We start from the raw sequence: 14754 nt of genomic DNA, 5'->3' as shown, positions 1-14754 counted from the left end.
ACATACCTTTATTGAAAGAATAATCCCCTTGAGATGCCTCATCTCATTTTAGAGGGGGTCCTCAACATGATAATCCCCTTGAGATGCCTCATCTCATTTTAGAGGGGGTCCTCAACATGCAACATGATGCAGAAGGATCGCTGAGCCGTGGAATAAACCTTGTTTTGACCAAAAATGCCATCTAGGACAAGGAATAGGAGATACAGGCGATTGAAAAAAACAACTTGTGATTTGACACTTGATCAATCGAAAGCACTATAAAAGTGCAATTGCCGTAGGGCTAGGGCAATGGTGTATGTATATTAATGGCAATGGCGTGAAGTGGGTTAAGCAGAGAATACCACAGTAGAACGAGACATATAAGTTAGATACGTTCTCAGCATTTTCGGCAGTTTATTTGAAAAACACATACAAAAAGATCATATACAAGACAATAAATAAAAAAGGAGACAGAACAGTTTGGGTTAAGCTATGCAACTTTTTGCATCATCATTAGTAATAAATACAGTACAAAATCCACCCAGAGTGAATCTAAAGATTTTCCACAATATTCACTGATCATGTTATTCTTCATTATGATTTAGCTATTGCTTTCATATTATTGATACATACTTCTACTTTTCTATAAAATACTCAAGATCATAAAACATTGCGCGGTTACAGCAAAACAGCAGTGTGTTGTACAAAGATGGCCACTTCCCTTTTTCACTGGCAGGTTAATAATCAACATTTTTTTCAGCAGCAAAGAAACATCTGAAATATTCAAGAAGGTACAGCATCATATTAAACACATCTACAGAGCTACTCCCACGTACACATAGGAAAACCTGAGAAGGACATGCATTAAAAAGCTTGTGCTTTAAGATCTACTGTTCATTCCGGTTCACCAGCTTGAGTTAATACTATGGCTACTGTCCAGTTCGCTCTGGAGTAATGGGGTACACTGTGGAGGGCATGGGGTAAGGCCAGTGATAGCAGGAAATGAAATAATAGTAAGACCAGCCAGCGTTATTCCAATCCAATAAATGGTACAATAATAAGCAGGATTAGTAGAATATTATTAAGAAATGCACACCGAAAATGTGGTTAGCTTATTATTCCCAGGTGTAAAACACGCAATCTATATTGTATACCACAGTAATACACCAGAAATTTGCTCAACATAAATCAATAGCTCAAGTTAGCATGTTAGCCACCTCCTCGGCCCAACACAAACATCGCATTTGCCAGCAATACATAGTACCAAATAATACAGTTCATTATGTGGGTCCTAAATAAGCACTGAACTGAGATCCAGATAGTATGGATTATCATAAACATGGTCAAATCAAAAACAAAACACGACACCCATAAACTCCAAATTAAATATGGTTGATTACTGAAAGTAAAGCTGTATCATACTTCAAAAGCAAGCCAGTTGTTGAGCCATGCTAAGACAAAGGGGCTATATGCCGTCATCATCTGCTTGATCCAGTTCACCCACAAGACTCAAGCAGAGGATAAAATTCAAAACAAAAAAATAAATAAAAAGAAAATAAATGACTTGGATGGATGGAATGTAATCCAGATCAACAGCACCATGCTGGCTAGAAATAGTGTTTAGAACACTCCTAGTCAATATTCAACAAGTTTCTTTTTTTCTCCTTTGAAAAAGAAAACACAAATGGCATGCAAAAGCATCCCCACCGATCAATGCATAATGAGGTATTCTTTTTTTTTGTTCAATATTTTGTTATTTCTAAATAAATATATTGATTAAATTGCAAAGTTATGAGATAGAGACATTAAATACTCCACCACAATAGCTAGCTAGCTACAGTTAGTAATAAATAATGATTGTTAAATACTTAAGGCATCTTTAATCACAGCATTCTATGTGAACTAGCAAGCCTCCATGTTCATCCATCTGTAGTTTTTTCTTTTTTTGGATGGAGGTTTCGTACGAAGGAAAAAGAATAAATGCAACACAAACAGTCAAGTTACCCTCCAAAAGACCACGAGGAAGCATGGAGATACCTTCAACTGAATACAAACACATAATCTAGGACAAGGAGACCCCACACCACCAAACCAAAAAGATCAGGCAACTCCATATTATAGTGCATTTACAAAAACACAAGCTACATTATAACGACAATAAATATGTTTTTGCAGCATTGCAGCTATTTCTTCAATATGGTAAAGATGGACAAGCACTAAGCGTATTAGTACCACGTCCAAATTGGCATGAGAGCAAAAATCATAAGACAAATAATTTAAATAAGAAAGGCGGGAAAAAAGAGAGAAAGAAACACATGGAAGAAAGAGACAATCTAAAGAATATTCAAACTTAAAGTTAAGAAGAATAATTGTTTGGTATTTTTTAATGGATGGCTTTTTCTCCCTTTCACCCTCCTTCAAGTGAACTAATCCGACATGGTTCATGCATGATATAGAGAAAACGGCTTCTATCACTGAACTTATTATGGTCGTTCTAGCAATACCATACACTACTACCATGATGACAATCATACACATTCTAGCACATATCATAGGCAAACTAGTTTTACTTTTCCCTGTAACACCAGACAGTCTTTTATCAAATGATGGGAGCAACTTAGATTGAAATGAACTGAGCCAATACACAACGGAGGCAATTCACTAGAAATCACATGTGCTTGTTCAATAGGCAATAAGGTTCTGGTAATAGGTCATACAAATGTCGTTCTCAATTCACTTCAACGGCAAGACTCAGGCACTGCATCCTCAAGCCCATGCCAGCCTCTCATGATCATGCCATGAATGAGGCGACGGATACCAAGTTGCTGTTCGACACAGATCTACTCACACCAGTCATCAGGAGACAATGCCACACTGGTCTTATGCTTAATTTATAAGCCGTTGTACAGCAGTGTCGCTTGGCAAAAATAGCATACAAATTACTTGTTGTGAGCTTGCAGATCCACTATTTTCGCAGAGCGCCACATTGTACGACAAAGTAGAAATCAGGTCTTAGCCCGGTGTCCAAGAGCAACTTGGATCTCATCAGAATGAGTAGGGGGAGGAGGGGGGTTATTAGGTGCATTCTCGTCCTCCGCTATGGATGAGTGGTGGTCATCAGAATCATAGTATACGGTTCACATGCACAGACACAGTCCCTGTTTCTACTGCTCCACAACAACAACACAGCCCAAGCCTGCCATACAACATGCACATCTGAAAGAAAGGCCTCTGCTCTAGGGTATCAGAGGCCCAACTACAACACTACACAGATCACTGGAAGCCATGCCTGCAGGTAGCGGATTTAGCAGAGACTCCGATGGCACCTACTAACTGTAAATCCAAAACCGTGATAGACGAGAGAGAGGGGGAGGGGGATGTTTGTTTTTGTCTTTTTTTCACACAGCTACCTCCTTCCTCAGTGCCTATGAAGACTTAACCAGTACCAGAGTCGTACCAGAGTAATATAGTAAGAGAGTGGCGACACTAGCGTTGACTCCCATTGTAACAATGGAATGCGGAAGTGCTCATTCTATCTCAATGGGATAGTTCCAGCCATAGGAGCAATGTTTGGAACTATAGCCCATAGGCACCCACTTTGCGGCGAGATCAAAGCGTGTAGCTACTCTCCTACTCTACACACAGTTGTACTTGCCCTGTCTGTAGATTTAATTTTCACAAACGTACATATTTCTCAAAGCGAAAGGCTCTTTTTTTCTTTTCTTTTTTTCTTTTTGCTTGCTACACAACACTGTTACTCTGTAAATACTTATTCAGCACTACACTCCAGTACACCACGGGCATTCAGCTACAAGAGTTCACACTAGACAACCTCATGCTAATCATTTGATAATGTTCTGTACAGATGTGCTGAGGGAGGGCTGGGTTAGAGTGCAGCTTAAAGGATTTTTCACAGGCCTGGGGGTAAGAGGGTTAAATGTAATGGCAGAGAAAAGGCCTCCACCACTCAACCACAGACAGTTTTAAATTATTTTGAAAATAGCCAATATACAAGCTCACAACATGTTGCGATGCGCCACGTGAGCTTGTAGATTGCCTATATTTTAAAATATTTTATAAATCTTTGTAGTTAAACGGTTTAGTGGCTAATCAGACAGACAATCACAGGGAGCCTCAGCACATCTGTCCATACATACATTTCGCCTCCAATCGTTTGTCAATCTGTTTGGACATCCACCTATCCCGATCCATCTGTCCGCCCACGGTATGCGTGGACCCCGGTTCCCTGTTGTGTTGCGTGTGTGAATGTGCTTTGTTGATCCCTCTGTCACATTGGTTGTCTTCTTCGGCTGGCTCAGAAGGCAGGCTTGTTGAGTGATGCAGAGGGAGGAAGAGGGACGTTTGGCAGAGCTTCCCCTTGGGGGAAGGAAGGGAGGGGAGGGTGGGGAGATTACAAGACCAGATCCAAAGCTGCAAAGGTCAGGAGGAGGAGGCATCAACTGTCTGGGGTCAGCTGGGTCTCAATGTCCACTCTGCATATGGGGCACTTCCTGCTGGTGCCCAGCCACTGGTCCACACACGCCTGGTGGAAGAGGTGCATGCAGGGTAATCTCCTGAGCAGGGGGATGATAGAAGACACAATATACTGTTACAAAAAAAAAGGAAATCCAGAGAATGTATCAATCAATAACATTAGAACAAGGGAGCAATTTAATGTATAGTTTGACCTTTAAAAAAACTTGTGAGAGGAACTGCTACTAGCCTGAGCTACTGTCAACCGCATTGAAGTAACTTGCCTATGACTCACAGGTGTGTACACAGTTGTGTGTACTCCAATCTATGAGTCGGAAAGTATAATACGAGCTGCGACAGTGGGCACAGAGGTTTGAGAATAAGAGTGTCTGAGGAATCCCACCAAAATGGAAATTACTTAATAATATATAATCGCACCATATTATCCCTCTTTTCTGTAGAATAGATACAAATGTACTCAGGTTTTTCTTTCTTGTGTTATTCCACATCCAGAAGAAATTTAACTTGCTAGGGCTGTAATGCTGGTCATGCGCTAGAAGATTTTTTTTAAGGATTTACCTCATAGCCATAATTTACAGATAGATTTTACATAGCAATACTTCTGCAGGAGTTTAGCTGTCTATAAGTGAGTCAATTCAGAGCTAAAGTCGCAAAACACCGAACTTATCAGCGCCAAATTTCTTGTGCACATCAAGCTTCAATAGAAATAAGAAATCTCAGAAATATCCAGACTAGAGTAATTCATGTTTCACCATTCCAGTAAACTTCATTTGGGAAGAGATGCCTGTATGAATAGGGACGGGTGGTATGAATATGACAAAGTACAATTAATTCATTTTATTCCCTTTCAAGAAACTGCCATTTCCGAATGTATGGTTATACCTGACATCCTCCCCGTCTTCGAGCATCGACAGACAGATAGTACATTTTTCATCAGTGTCCAACTCCTCGTCATCCAGACACATTTTCAGGTCCATAGGTATTCTCTGAAACAGGACGCAAACAAAGGCAAACAATGAGGTTTATACAGTGTGTGTGCTGTGCAGTTGAACGGTAAGAGCTGTCACGTTGCTGCCATGGCTGTCAAGAGACACGGTCCTGCACAAAATCAAAGAGGCATTCACTAAAATCTGATGTCCCACCCGTGGATGGGTGGGGGGGATCAAGTTTTCAAGTACAATGGATTCAACAACATCCTCTTATTCTTTTTTTTTAAGATATTTCTTTTTGACTTTTTCTGCCTTTATTGATAGGATGAAAGTAGTCTGACAGGAAATGGGGAGAGATGGGGGAAAGACAAGCGGCAAGGGCCGTCGGGATCGGGAGTCGAACCCGCGGCACGCCGCCAGGCTGGCTCAGCAGCCTAGGTGCCCAGACGGTTGAGCTAACCGCGCAGGCCAACATCCTCTTATTCTGATATGTTGTAGTGTTCTGGCTTCTCCAACTCTTTCCGAATCCAGGTGTTGTTAATTAAAGATGCAAAGGGTGTTTTTTAATTCATTTCACTCTCAAATGCTCTGCAGCAGGCTGAGATGAGTCATCCCTCACACTGAGTCGGACCGACTGCAGAGTGTCTGACTTAGTTGTTGACAGAAAAATCTGTCTGAACATTTGCTCCTCTCTAGCCAATGATCCCTTCTTTTCACCACTTCATTTATATGAATAAGAATTATATATATATACATATACACACACACACATATATGTATGTGTGTGTATATGTATATATATATATATATATATATATATATATACACACACACACACACACACACACACGGTATGTGTGTAATTATATGTATATTGTATACGTATGTATAAGGCTGTTACGAACACAAAATTAAGTTGACAATTAATTGCCCCACAAATAACTGTAATTAACAATTTCAGATATGTCAAATAATAGTATTCACTAGTGATGCGCGGCCCGTTTTCCGCAGGTCCCGCGGGTTGACCCACAGGGCGGGCGGACGGGTCAAGGTTTTCAGCGCAATTATCGGTGGCGGGCGGGGCGGGCCCCCCCTCCCAAAAAAGGAGAAAGAAAAGCATTCCGTTACCTGCTCTCCTGTGTCTACTGTCTACTCCTGCTGAAACCACCAGCTTGTTGTTCTGTTGTTCATCAATGTGTTGCTTATGAAAGGGCGCTTTAGCCCCTGCCTTTTTGACCATTGGAGAAAAGTGCCCTCTCCGTTCTGAGGCTCTGAACCTGACCATCATCAGCGCAATGAGCACATCTGCACCAAATCTTTCTTAATTGAGCACAGTGCTGTGCAGGCGTGCACAGTTCGCACAAACAGAATTATAGCAGATCTACAAGCTCACAACGCGTCGCAGGCGACGCGTTGTGAGCTTGTAGAGCGGCTATTTTGGGTGTGCTGTACCGCCGTCGCGCAACGAAGTTGAAGTAGCCTATACACAATCAAAACTAAAATGAGCACATGACATGAGATTCATTCATTTTGAGCGAAGTACACTGCTGCAGTGCGCACACAACCCAAATGAGTGAAGTGAACCGGTCCGTCATAGTATGTCATGTCACGTATGTCATGTCACGTATGTGTAAGTGTTATACTGTTCATTCAAATCATTTGTTACGACTCACACAGGAAAGGCCTTTCTCTCTCTCTCTAACGAGCGACCTGCTCTGCATGGGTTTTTCATACGATAGTCCAGTGTCATTTCACAATTTTCAACCACACAAACTTGAATGGACTGGACTTGCTGGGTGTTGAAAAGCCGGTCGTTAGCTACTTTTTGTTTTTGCAGGCCGCGGGGCGGGCGGGCCGTTGATTAATATATTGTTTTGCGGGGCAGGTTGGTGGGGGCTGGCTCCCGTGGCGGGACGGGACGGGTGGGTTATGAAAAAAAGACGGCCCGCGCATCACTAGTATTCACAGAAATTACTGACATATTTATAAAAGTTATAATTTCATTTTTCAACATGGAAACGATTATGCAAAAATAATTGTGATTATCTCAAATAATATATATATATATATAATAATTGTGACAGGCCTACATACAGTATATATGCCCACTGTTGTATTGCATACGGCACCACATCAAGCACAGCTTGTGTTCGGTTAAGGATCATGTTCTGTCTTACCTTCTTATACTTGTGTGGGAAAGTGAACCTCTCTATGGTGGTCTGAACTGCTCCACGGTTCACGCTGCCAAGCCTATCCTCCAACTGCAAAAGCTCCTACAAAAGGAACAAGAGCAGGGGCAAAACATAAGATCCAAGGGAAAAAACTATTTGTTTTGTACAATTGGAATTTGACCCAAAAAAAAAAAGAGAACTGTTATCCCATCACCTGCCAAGTTAAAACCGAATCAGACTTTTGACCATAACTAAGAATATCTATGGAAAAATACATCATGGTGGAGGGTTTCAGTGATAAGGCTGGTATTTTAATGGTCATGAATGGCTGATCCTTGCTCAGCAAATAGATCATGAGCCATAGGTGCTTGAGTAGTTCTCAGTGATAGTCAAGTACTCAATGACATGGCAAATGACAAGAAAATGTTCTCAAGATTAAATACATTCGAAGAGATTTGGAATCCATAAAGAAAATCGGTGACACACTTGAGCCTGATGGGGGCATTGGTCACAGATGGTGATAAATTAGGCAAGACAGGTATGCTTGATGAAGAGAGGAAGGAGCGAGGGCGGCCGGACGTACCTCATAACTCTCTCTAACAGCAGATGCATGGCGGGAGGGGTTGAGACTCTGCAGTGCTAGCAAGTGGAGCTGGGGGTATGGATAGTTTCTTATCTCATGAACAACCTGGAAGATAACAAGCTAACATCAATCCTGCAATATGACAATGAGCAACCTTGTGTTATATGGCTTCGGATGGCATGCCCACAAGAGAATTGAACGAGTATGAAATAAGCACAAAAAATAACCACTGAGTGAATATTGTAAAAAATAGTTTGAACTTTCGTTGACACATTACTGTCATGATTAGACTGCACTGAGGTGGGCTCACCACTTGCGTTGAGGCGTTGTTTCTGGGGAAGTGGTGCATCCTGGGAGAGGTCAAGTAGTGCTGATAGTGCTGTGGTAGAGGGTGGATGTGGTACTGGTGCGGGGGAAGCCCAGCATCCACACTCAGGTCCCTAGACAGACAATGAACAGCAAAACATGTTTTAGTATCTAATCAGAATGTCAACCATAATAAGATAAACGCTTTACCGTATCTCATTTAGCCTCGTGTAATTTATTTATTCAACTCTGCTCTATTGGGTGGTTTCTTACCAGTCTGTTCCCTCAGCCAGATAACGGGGCTGTTGGACCACAGGCTGAGGAGGGACGTGGAGAGGAGGAGCAAACTCGTACCCAGGCCGCAGTCTGTGGGGCTGGTGAGGAACTCTCTCTGGGGTGCGTCTGTTTAAGGAGGATTAACAATGTTAACACAGTATTAGGAATTTCTTTGCAGACTGCATGTGGTCAGATTCCGGAAGCAAAGTTACCTTAAATGTGGTGATGCACAATAATATCCGTAGCATATCGATATCGTCCGATATTTAAAAAATATATATATCTGTATCGAACCTATATCAAAATAATTCCGATATTTTTTTCACAGATATTGACAGATATTTTTTCACCTATATTTCACTGATATTGATGCAATCGGCCGATTTGACGCTGGATATCGTATATCGAAATGGGCCAACATTTCAACATTGTGCATGATCTCTACTTAAATGTGGTATTAACCACTTCCTTACAAGAAAATAAATTGATCAGTGTATTCCTGCTATATGCAACCCAAGACCTCCCCCCAATTTCTTTCTTTTAGAAAAAAGGGAAAAAAAGAAATAAACTAGAAATGCACTCTGTCGAGGTGCCATATACTAACTAATGTCTATTACAACTGCTGTTCTAAATCCTTTAGACCCTTTGACCTTATACCAACCCTGAAACATACCTTAGTTACGTCACCATCAACAGCCAATAAGGGACCACCATTCTTACCCCGACATACATACATACCCAGCCGATCACCAACGTCACCAAGAATGGTGGTCCCTTATTGACTGTTGATAGTGACGTAAGCAAATCTGTGGATTGAAGTAGAGATTTCATGAGCTGCGCTCACCACTGGCGATGCCAATGACATCACCAGGAATACTGGTCCCTCATTGCCTGTTAATAATGACGTTGCCAGAGATGCTGGTCCCCGATTGGGCTACGGTCTTAAACAAGAGAGACAATGACATACATACATACCCAGCCGATCGCAGTACTTGCGCACTCTGCATGCGCAAGTAATAACAGGTAGCTGGAACTGTATGGCCAAGCATAAAACATTATAGCCTGAAACTGTATAAAAGAATGTATGGCCAAGCATAAAAGTGGCCAGCCCATTTGTATTGGAGAGCAGACAATCAATGTGTCTCGTCCAATACCATCAAAACACAGATTTTCACCCAAAAGAGGGTTCACTGGGAGGATTGCTAGTGCAGCGGAATTCATCGGTTCTGTTCTTTGACTATATAGTAGTGTCTATCTGTACGTCTCTAAATGTTTTGATGAATTGGTGGACCCTCTTGTAAACAAGTGTAATGCTTAATTGGGTCGTCCACTCACAGTTAACAGTCTTTGTATTCAGTTTGTGCTTGAAGTGTACTGTAATTCTGCAAACTGTTAATAAATATTTCAATCAATCAATCAAAGGTTTCCCTCCCGCAAAGGCGTGAACACGGCCATTTGTGTTTATATGGACTCTTGGCCAAGCAGGAGGCACCAGGGAAGATTCAAAACCCTATTCTCCACAGTGATGGGCAAAAACTACCCCTGCGCCACCTGAGTGACCCCAACATTCATCCCTTTAACATGATGTGGGTCCATACCTGGAGGGTGGCAGGATGTGTCGGTGCTGGGCCTCGAGGATCTGTTGCTGGAGGAGGTATTGCTGGTGTAATGCCTGAGGTAGGAAGGGAGGGGCAGGGATGTCCTGGAACTGGGGTGCGGGCAGGGGGTTGAGGGGTGGGTGGAGCGGGGGGCCATGCTGGTGGCCAGGAGGGGCCAGGTGGGGGTTAATGCCTGACTGGGGCTGCCCTGGGTGTGGCATGGGGAAGTCCATGGGCAGCGGGGCCTGAGGACCTAACTGGAAGTGCCGGCAAGAGGTAGCATGACTGTGCTGCTGCTGCTGCTGTTGCTGCTGCTGCCGGTTGAAATGGGATCCTGAGGGGGAGGATAAGAGTGCTCGTCAGACAGCTCAAGAGAGATGAGGTAGAATTTACTGTGGGTGAAAATGTGGTGTCACTGTGTGTGTAACATCTTAATGAAGCCCTAACGCTTACCTATGGTGAAACATACGTCTGTGGGATGGGAAAGTGACGATTACCACAAGTCCCATGACATCGAATACCAATGCACTGTGTGAACTTTCAAACGTGATTAAATGGTCTTTGATATCCTATTCCACGCTGTGGTTCGATTGCCACTCCTGGTCTTCTGATTCTTAAGGCAATAGACGGGACCAGAACAAGTGATTGGCTCAACAACCAATAACTTGAATATAACATCCAGTGCAATTCTTGGAAATTATGGCCAGTAGGTTGCTGCATTTGGGTGAAATCCATTGCAATTCAACCAATCTTTCAATAGATGTACTGCTTATTTACTTAAATCTCTCTACACAGTAGAGCTTATGGAAACAAAGCAATCCCTTGACTAGACTCAAAGTAATACATCCAGTATTTTATAGTCTGTCTTTGCCTCAGCCGATATTCTTCTCCTCTCATACATAAAGTACAGTTCTGCATGCTCCTCTAGCACATTACCATTCGTAAGGTTAGAGGAAATAGCTTGAATGCCATTTGTGCTTTTCTGCTCTCTCTAACCACAGCTATTTGGCAGCTGGAATTAAACGACAGCAGTTGAGGCTCCAAGGGGAGAAAGACAGGCTACATAATGTTATGGCACAATATGGTTTTACTACTGTACTTAGACTTACAAGCTTTCATTATGAGGTAAAGATTGTGCAACAACAAATGTAAAACATATTAGGCCTCTTCGGAATACCTTGGCAATAGGAAACTAAATCAGGTATGCACAGGAATGTTCCATTTACTGTGCACCGTTACACCCATCTGCCGTAACTCAAAAGTAGTATGTGTTACTCAAGTATAAGGTGATTTACATAAAATGCCATTTATTTTTTGCCCTGCTTTGATGGTGTAAAACACATGTATGGCAAGTTCTGATGGAAACAGTTTAACTCTTTGAAAAAACCATGAGGAGATAGGCAAACATCTACATTGCATTTACTAGGGAGCACACTTGAAAGATGCAGCACTGCTGTAGCACATCCAGCTGAATTAAAGAAAACCCAATAGTGTTCTGGTTATTAATCCTCGTGTTTTTTTCCCCACTGCTATTTTTTCATGCGCTACCATAAATAAACCAGACAAGGGATGACCTTGGTGCCCTTGGTCTCGAGGCTCACGCGAGGACTGTACAGAAGCATGCTGCATTTTCAAGTGTCTCAGTGAAAACAACCACCATGAATGACAGCAGATAGACTCAATCAGGGCTTGTGATGAAGAAAGCTTGAAAATTGTCTATCTTTGTCACAGCGGGAGAGGAAGTGGGTGGGGTGGAGGGGTGGGGGGGCAGGTAGGGACAAGGGAGAGGGAGGACAATAAATGGAAATCAGCAAGAAGCACACTGAAGGTTAGGAAAAACACTATATTCTTTATTGAAAAATATTAGTATATGTGGAATTTGTGTTTTTTTCTTCTCTGTAATAATAGTATATAATACCATGCAACAAAAATAAACAACATAGACTGAAGGCAAGGCCCACCATGCTCCATATAGGGTTAAAAGAACAAAAGCGGCATCCAATGAGCAAACGTGTTGGCTACAGCACATGATTCCAGTACAGCAGGGTACATCTTTACTACAGAAAGATTACATTGGATTTTCACTAGTCAATGTAGAAAAAACAAAAAACAAAAAATTATGAATCATAAATGTGACCATGCATCTTAAGTACTATTACCAGAACAAAAAGGTAAAGAGAGACCACAACCAAACAATAAAGACGTTATTACTAATAGAGGATATTTTAGCAGTGCAGGTCAGGAGATAGGCATCCCTGTGAAATGGATAGCATTTTGGCCTTTGTTAGTGGGGGGAAATTGGGACGTGATGAACCACCAGTGAGTAGGTTTTGCTTTTGCTCTTTAGGTTTAGGGATTTGTTTTGCCCTCAAAAGGCCAAACAGACCTGACAATTCAGTGTGTTTCAAAGCTTAGAAATTTGCAAGGGGAACAAAGGATTACACAAAAATGGAGACAGTTATGGCAGGTTGTTGTGTGCAGGTGCAGTGTACGTTTAATCATTTCAAGTGATCACATAGCAGCATTGGCAAGAATGCTGAGTGGATATGTTTAAGCTGATCAATAGACGGGCATGCATGATTCCAAATTGCATGCGTTTAATTAAATGTCATCTGAGTCATGTACAATGCACCTTGTGTGGAGAAGAGGAGGATGAGCCAATATCTGGTGTTCAACAATGCAGTGCGGTAATTGAAATCATGCAAAATGTATCCACTTTACAGGAATTTACAGCATGTTGTCTATCAAGAGACTGGATGGGAGGTACACAATGACATTCAATTGATCTAGAAGGAGCTAAAATGTTTATGCTACAGCAATTTGACAGAAAAAATAAAAGACAAAAGGTGCTCTGCTAAAGGTGTTAGCTATTTTTTTTAGTCCGTTTAACATGGAAAGTCTATGGCTGAATACATTCTTAGGAGGGGGTGCTTTTTAATACCAATGTCGTCTTCTGATGGAAAGAGGAAATGAAGAAGGGATTCACAATACAGCTAAATGCAGAGAACAGGCAGAGGCCACGCCACACCACACAGCAGCAGATGATCATTAGCTACACAATGGGGGGACGACATAGATCTGATAAATGCAGAATGTAGAGCCAGCCTCGATACTATGAAACAGGGAATAAGAACAGAAATAAAAGCACAATGAAATCATTGATGCCACTGTTGTGAAATTAATGTTACACTGTAGCTTGATTAAAAATAGACCTGACACTGTAACGGTATGTTTGGGGTGTTTGTCCAGACAGCTTCAAACAGCTGCTGCTTTAAGTTGCCAAATTATTATGCCAATAATTAAACGAGTGATCACAATGTTGGCTCGGAAGTGACCGCCAATTAATCAATCCGTTCATTATTTACGCGCCTCTATCAATCAATCGGCCTGGATAACATGATGAATTTGTGATGGTCGCAAACAGCAGCAGCAGATGATCTTCAAATGACATCATCCAGACACGGATAAGCTGACTGGCTGGCAGGCTCCGGCTATTTTGCGGCGTTTAATAGTTCAAATAAACCATAACGTCACAGTAAAAAAAAATACGCATCCAAAATTATAAACATTATAAATCAATAGATTTTTTGTGTTCGTTGATAATGGTGTGTATCGCAAATTCTACGCGGGTCTTTGTGTGATTTGTCAGTCTTTCTGGACCGTCTAGCCCGAACATGTGTAATGTTCAGTGGAGAACGTTTCAGTTCCAGTAAATAGTCGGAGTCCACCAGCCAGTTAGCTTATCTTTTGAAGTGGCGACATTTTATCTTACAATCAGACACAATTACAACAGGCGACATGAGTCACTTGGTATTTTATACGTGTCTTTATCGAATAAAGAGTCAAACTACGTCACGTTTCGGTATTTTTGTCCTCTTATTTTGTTCGTCCGATTTGAGGAAGCTAGGTAGCGCGATGCTAACACAACAGCTAGCAGGGGCTAAGCTAGCTCTAGCAGCTGCAGTGTGAATATTAAGATAAACAGGGCACATGTTGGGGATTTAAAACCGATATACATACTGTACCTCTATTTCTTACTGAGCCGAATACGGGAAGAACCAGATATCCGACATGCACTAAAACCATCCTTGGATCCTGGTCTTATCTTTCCGTGGGGTTCTTTTGGAGAGATAAAACAGCCCATGCGGATCTCTCTACATTCAGACGGTTAACGGCATACGGTTGTCTGACTGTCTCTGACTCGACTGGAGCCCGACGACGGGATTGGGAATGGACGTGATGGCGCTGGGTTGTTCAATCCGCAAAACTGCGCCATCTACAGTCTCGTCCGGCTAACGACCGGTTTACACATAGCTGACAAAGCAGACGTGTCGTTTGGTATCCGACACGAAAGGGGGCGATATTAATGCACTGTTTGTTCATGTATTTTAATCATTATCCTCATTATTATCATCATC

General features: G+C 42.0%; 1 protein-coding gene across 2 annotated transcripts; it reads right to left on the bottom strand.

Annotated features, from left to right (window-relative positions):
* Positions 1-369: 369 nt before the first annotated feature.
* On the bottom strand, positions 370-14645 carry LOC306933330 (E3 ubiquitin-protein ligase ARK2C-like). 2 transcript variants are annotated; one of them, XM_079515506.1, is made up of 9 exons: positions 14362-14645; positions 10790-13448; positions 10337-10670; positions 8736-8864; positions 8467-8596; positions 8157-8261; positions 7580-7675; positions 5356-5459; positions 370-4553 (listed from the first exon to the last, which is right to left on the bottom strand). In XM_079515506.1, the coding sequence occupies exons 3-9, from the start codon at positions 10567-10569 to the stop codon at positions 4436-4438; spliced, it is 915 nt and encodes a 304-aa protein (XP_079371632.1). In that variant the 5' UTR covers positions 10570-10670; positions 10790-13448; positions 14362-14645; the 3' UTR covers positions 370-4435. The 2 variants fall into 2 exon arrangements, with proteins under 2 accessions (XP_079371632.1, XP_079371631.1); XM_079515505.1 differs by lacking the exon at positions 10790-13448.
* Positions 14646-14754: the final 109 nt, after the last annotated feature.

The sequence above is a fragment of the Electrona antarctica genome, assembly GCF_951216825.1.
Source record: "Electrona antarctica genome assembly, chromosome: 12".
NCBI lineage: Eukaryota > Metazoa > Chordata > Actinopteri > Myctophiformes > Myctophidae > Electrona > Electrona antarctica.
This window is presented reverse-complemented; position numbering and strand designations above follow the sequence as displayed.

Bases quoted from the DNA above. Each gene is read 5' to 3' on its own strand.
- LOC306933330 (XM_079515505.1), bottom strand. From the start codon at position 14,422: ATGGTTTTAGTGCATGTCGGATATCTGGTTCTTCCCGTATTCGGCTCA. The intron at 8,865-10,336 runs GTATGGACCCAC...CTCCTTAAACAG, and splicing joins CACATCCTGCCACCCTCCAG to ACGCACCCCAGAGAGAGTTC. The intron at 5,460-7,579 runs GTAAGACAGAAC...GTCCTGTTTCAG, and splicing joins TCCCACACAAGTATAAGAAG to AGAATACCTATGGACCTGAA.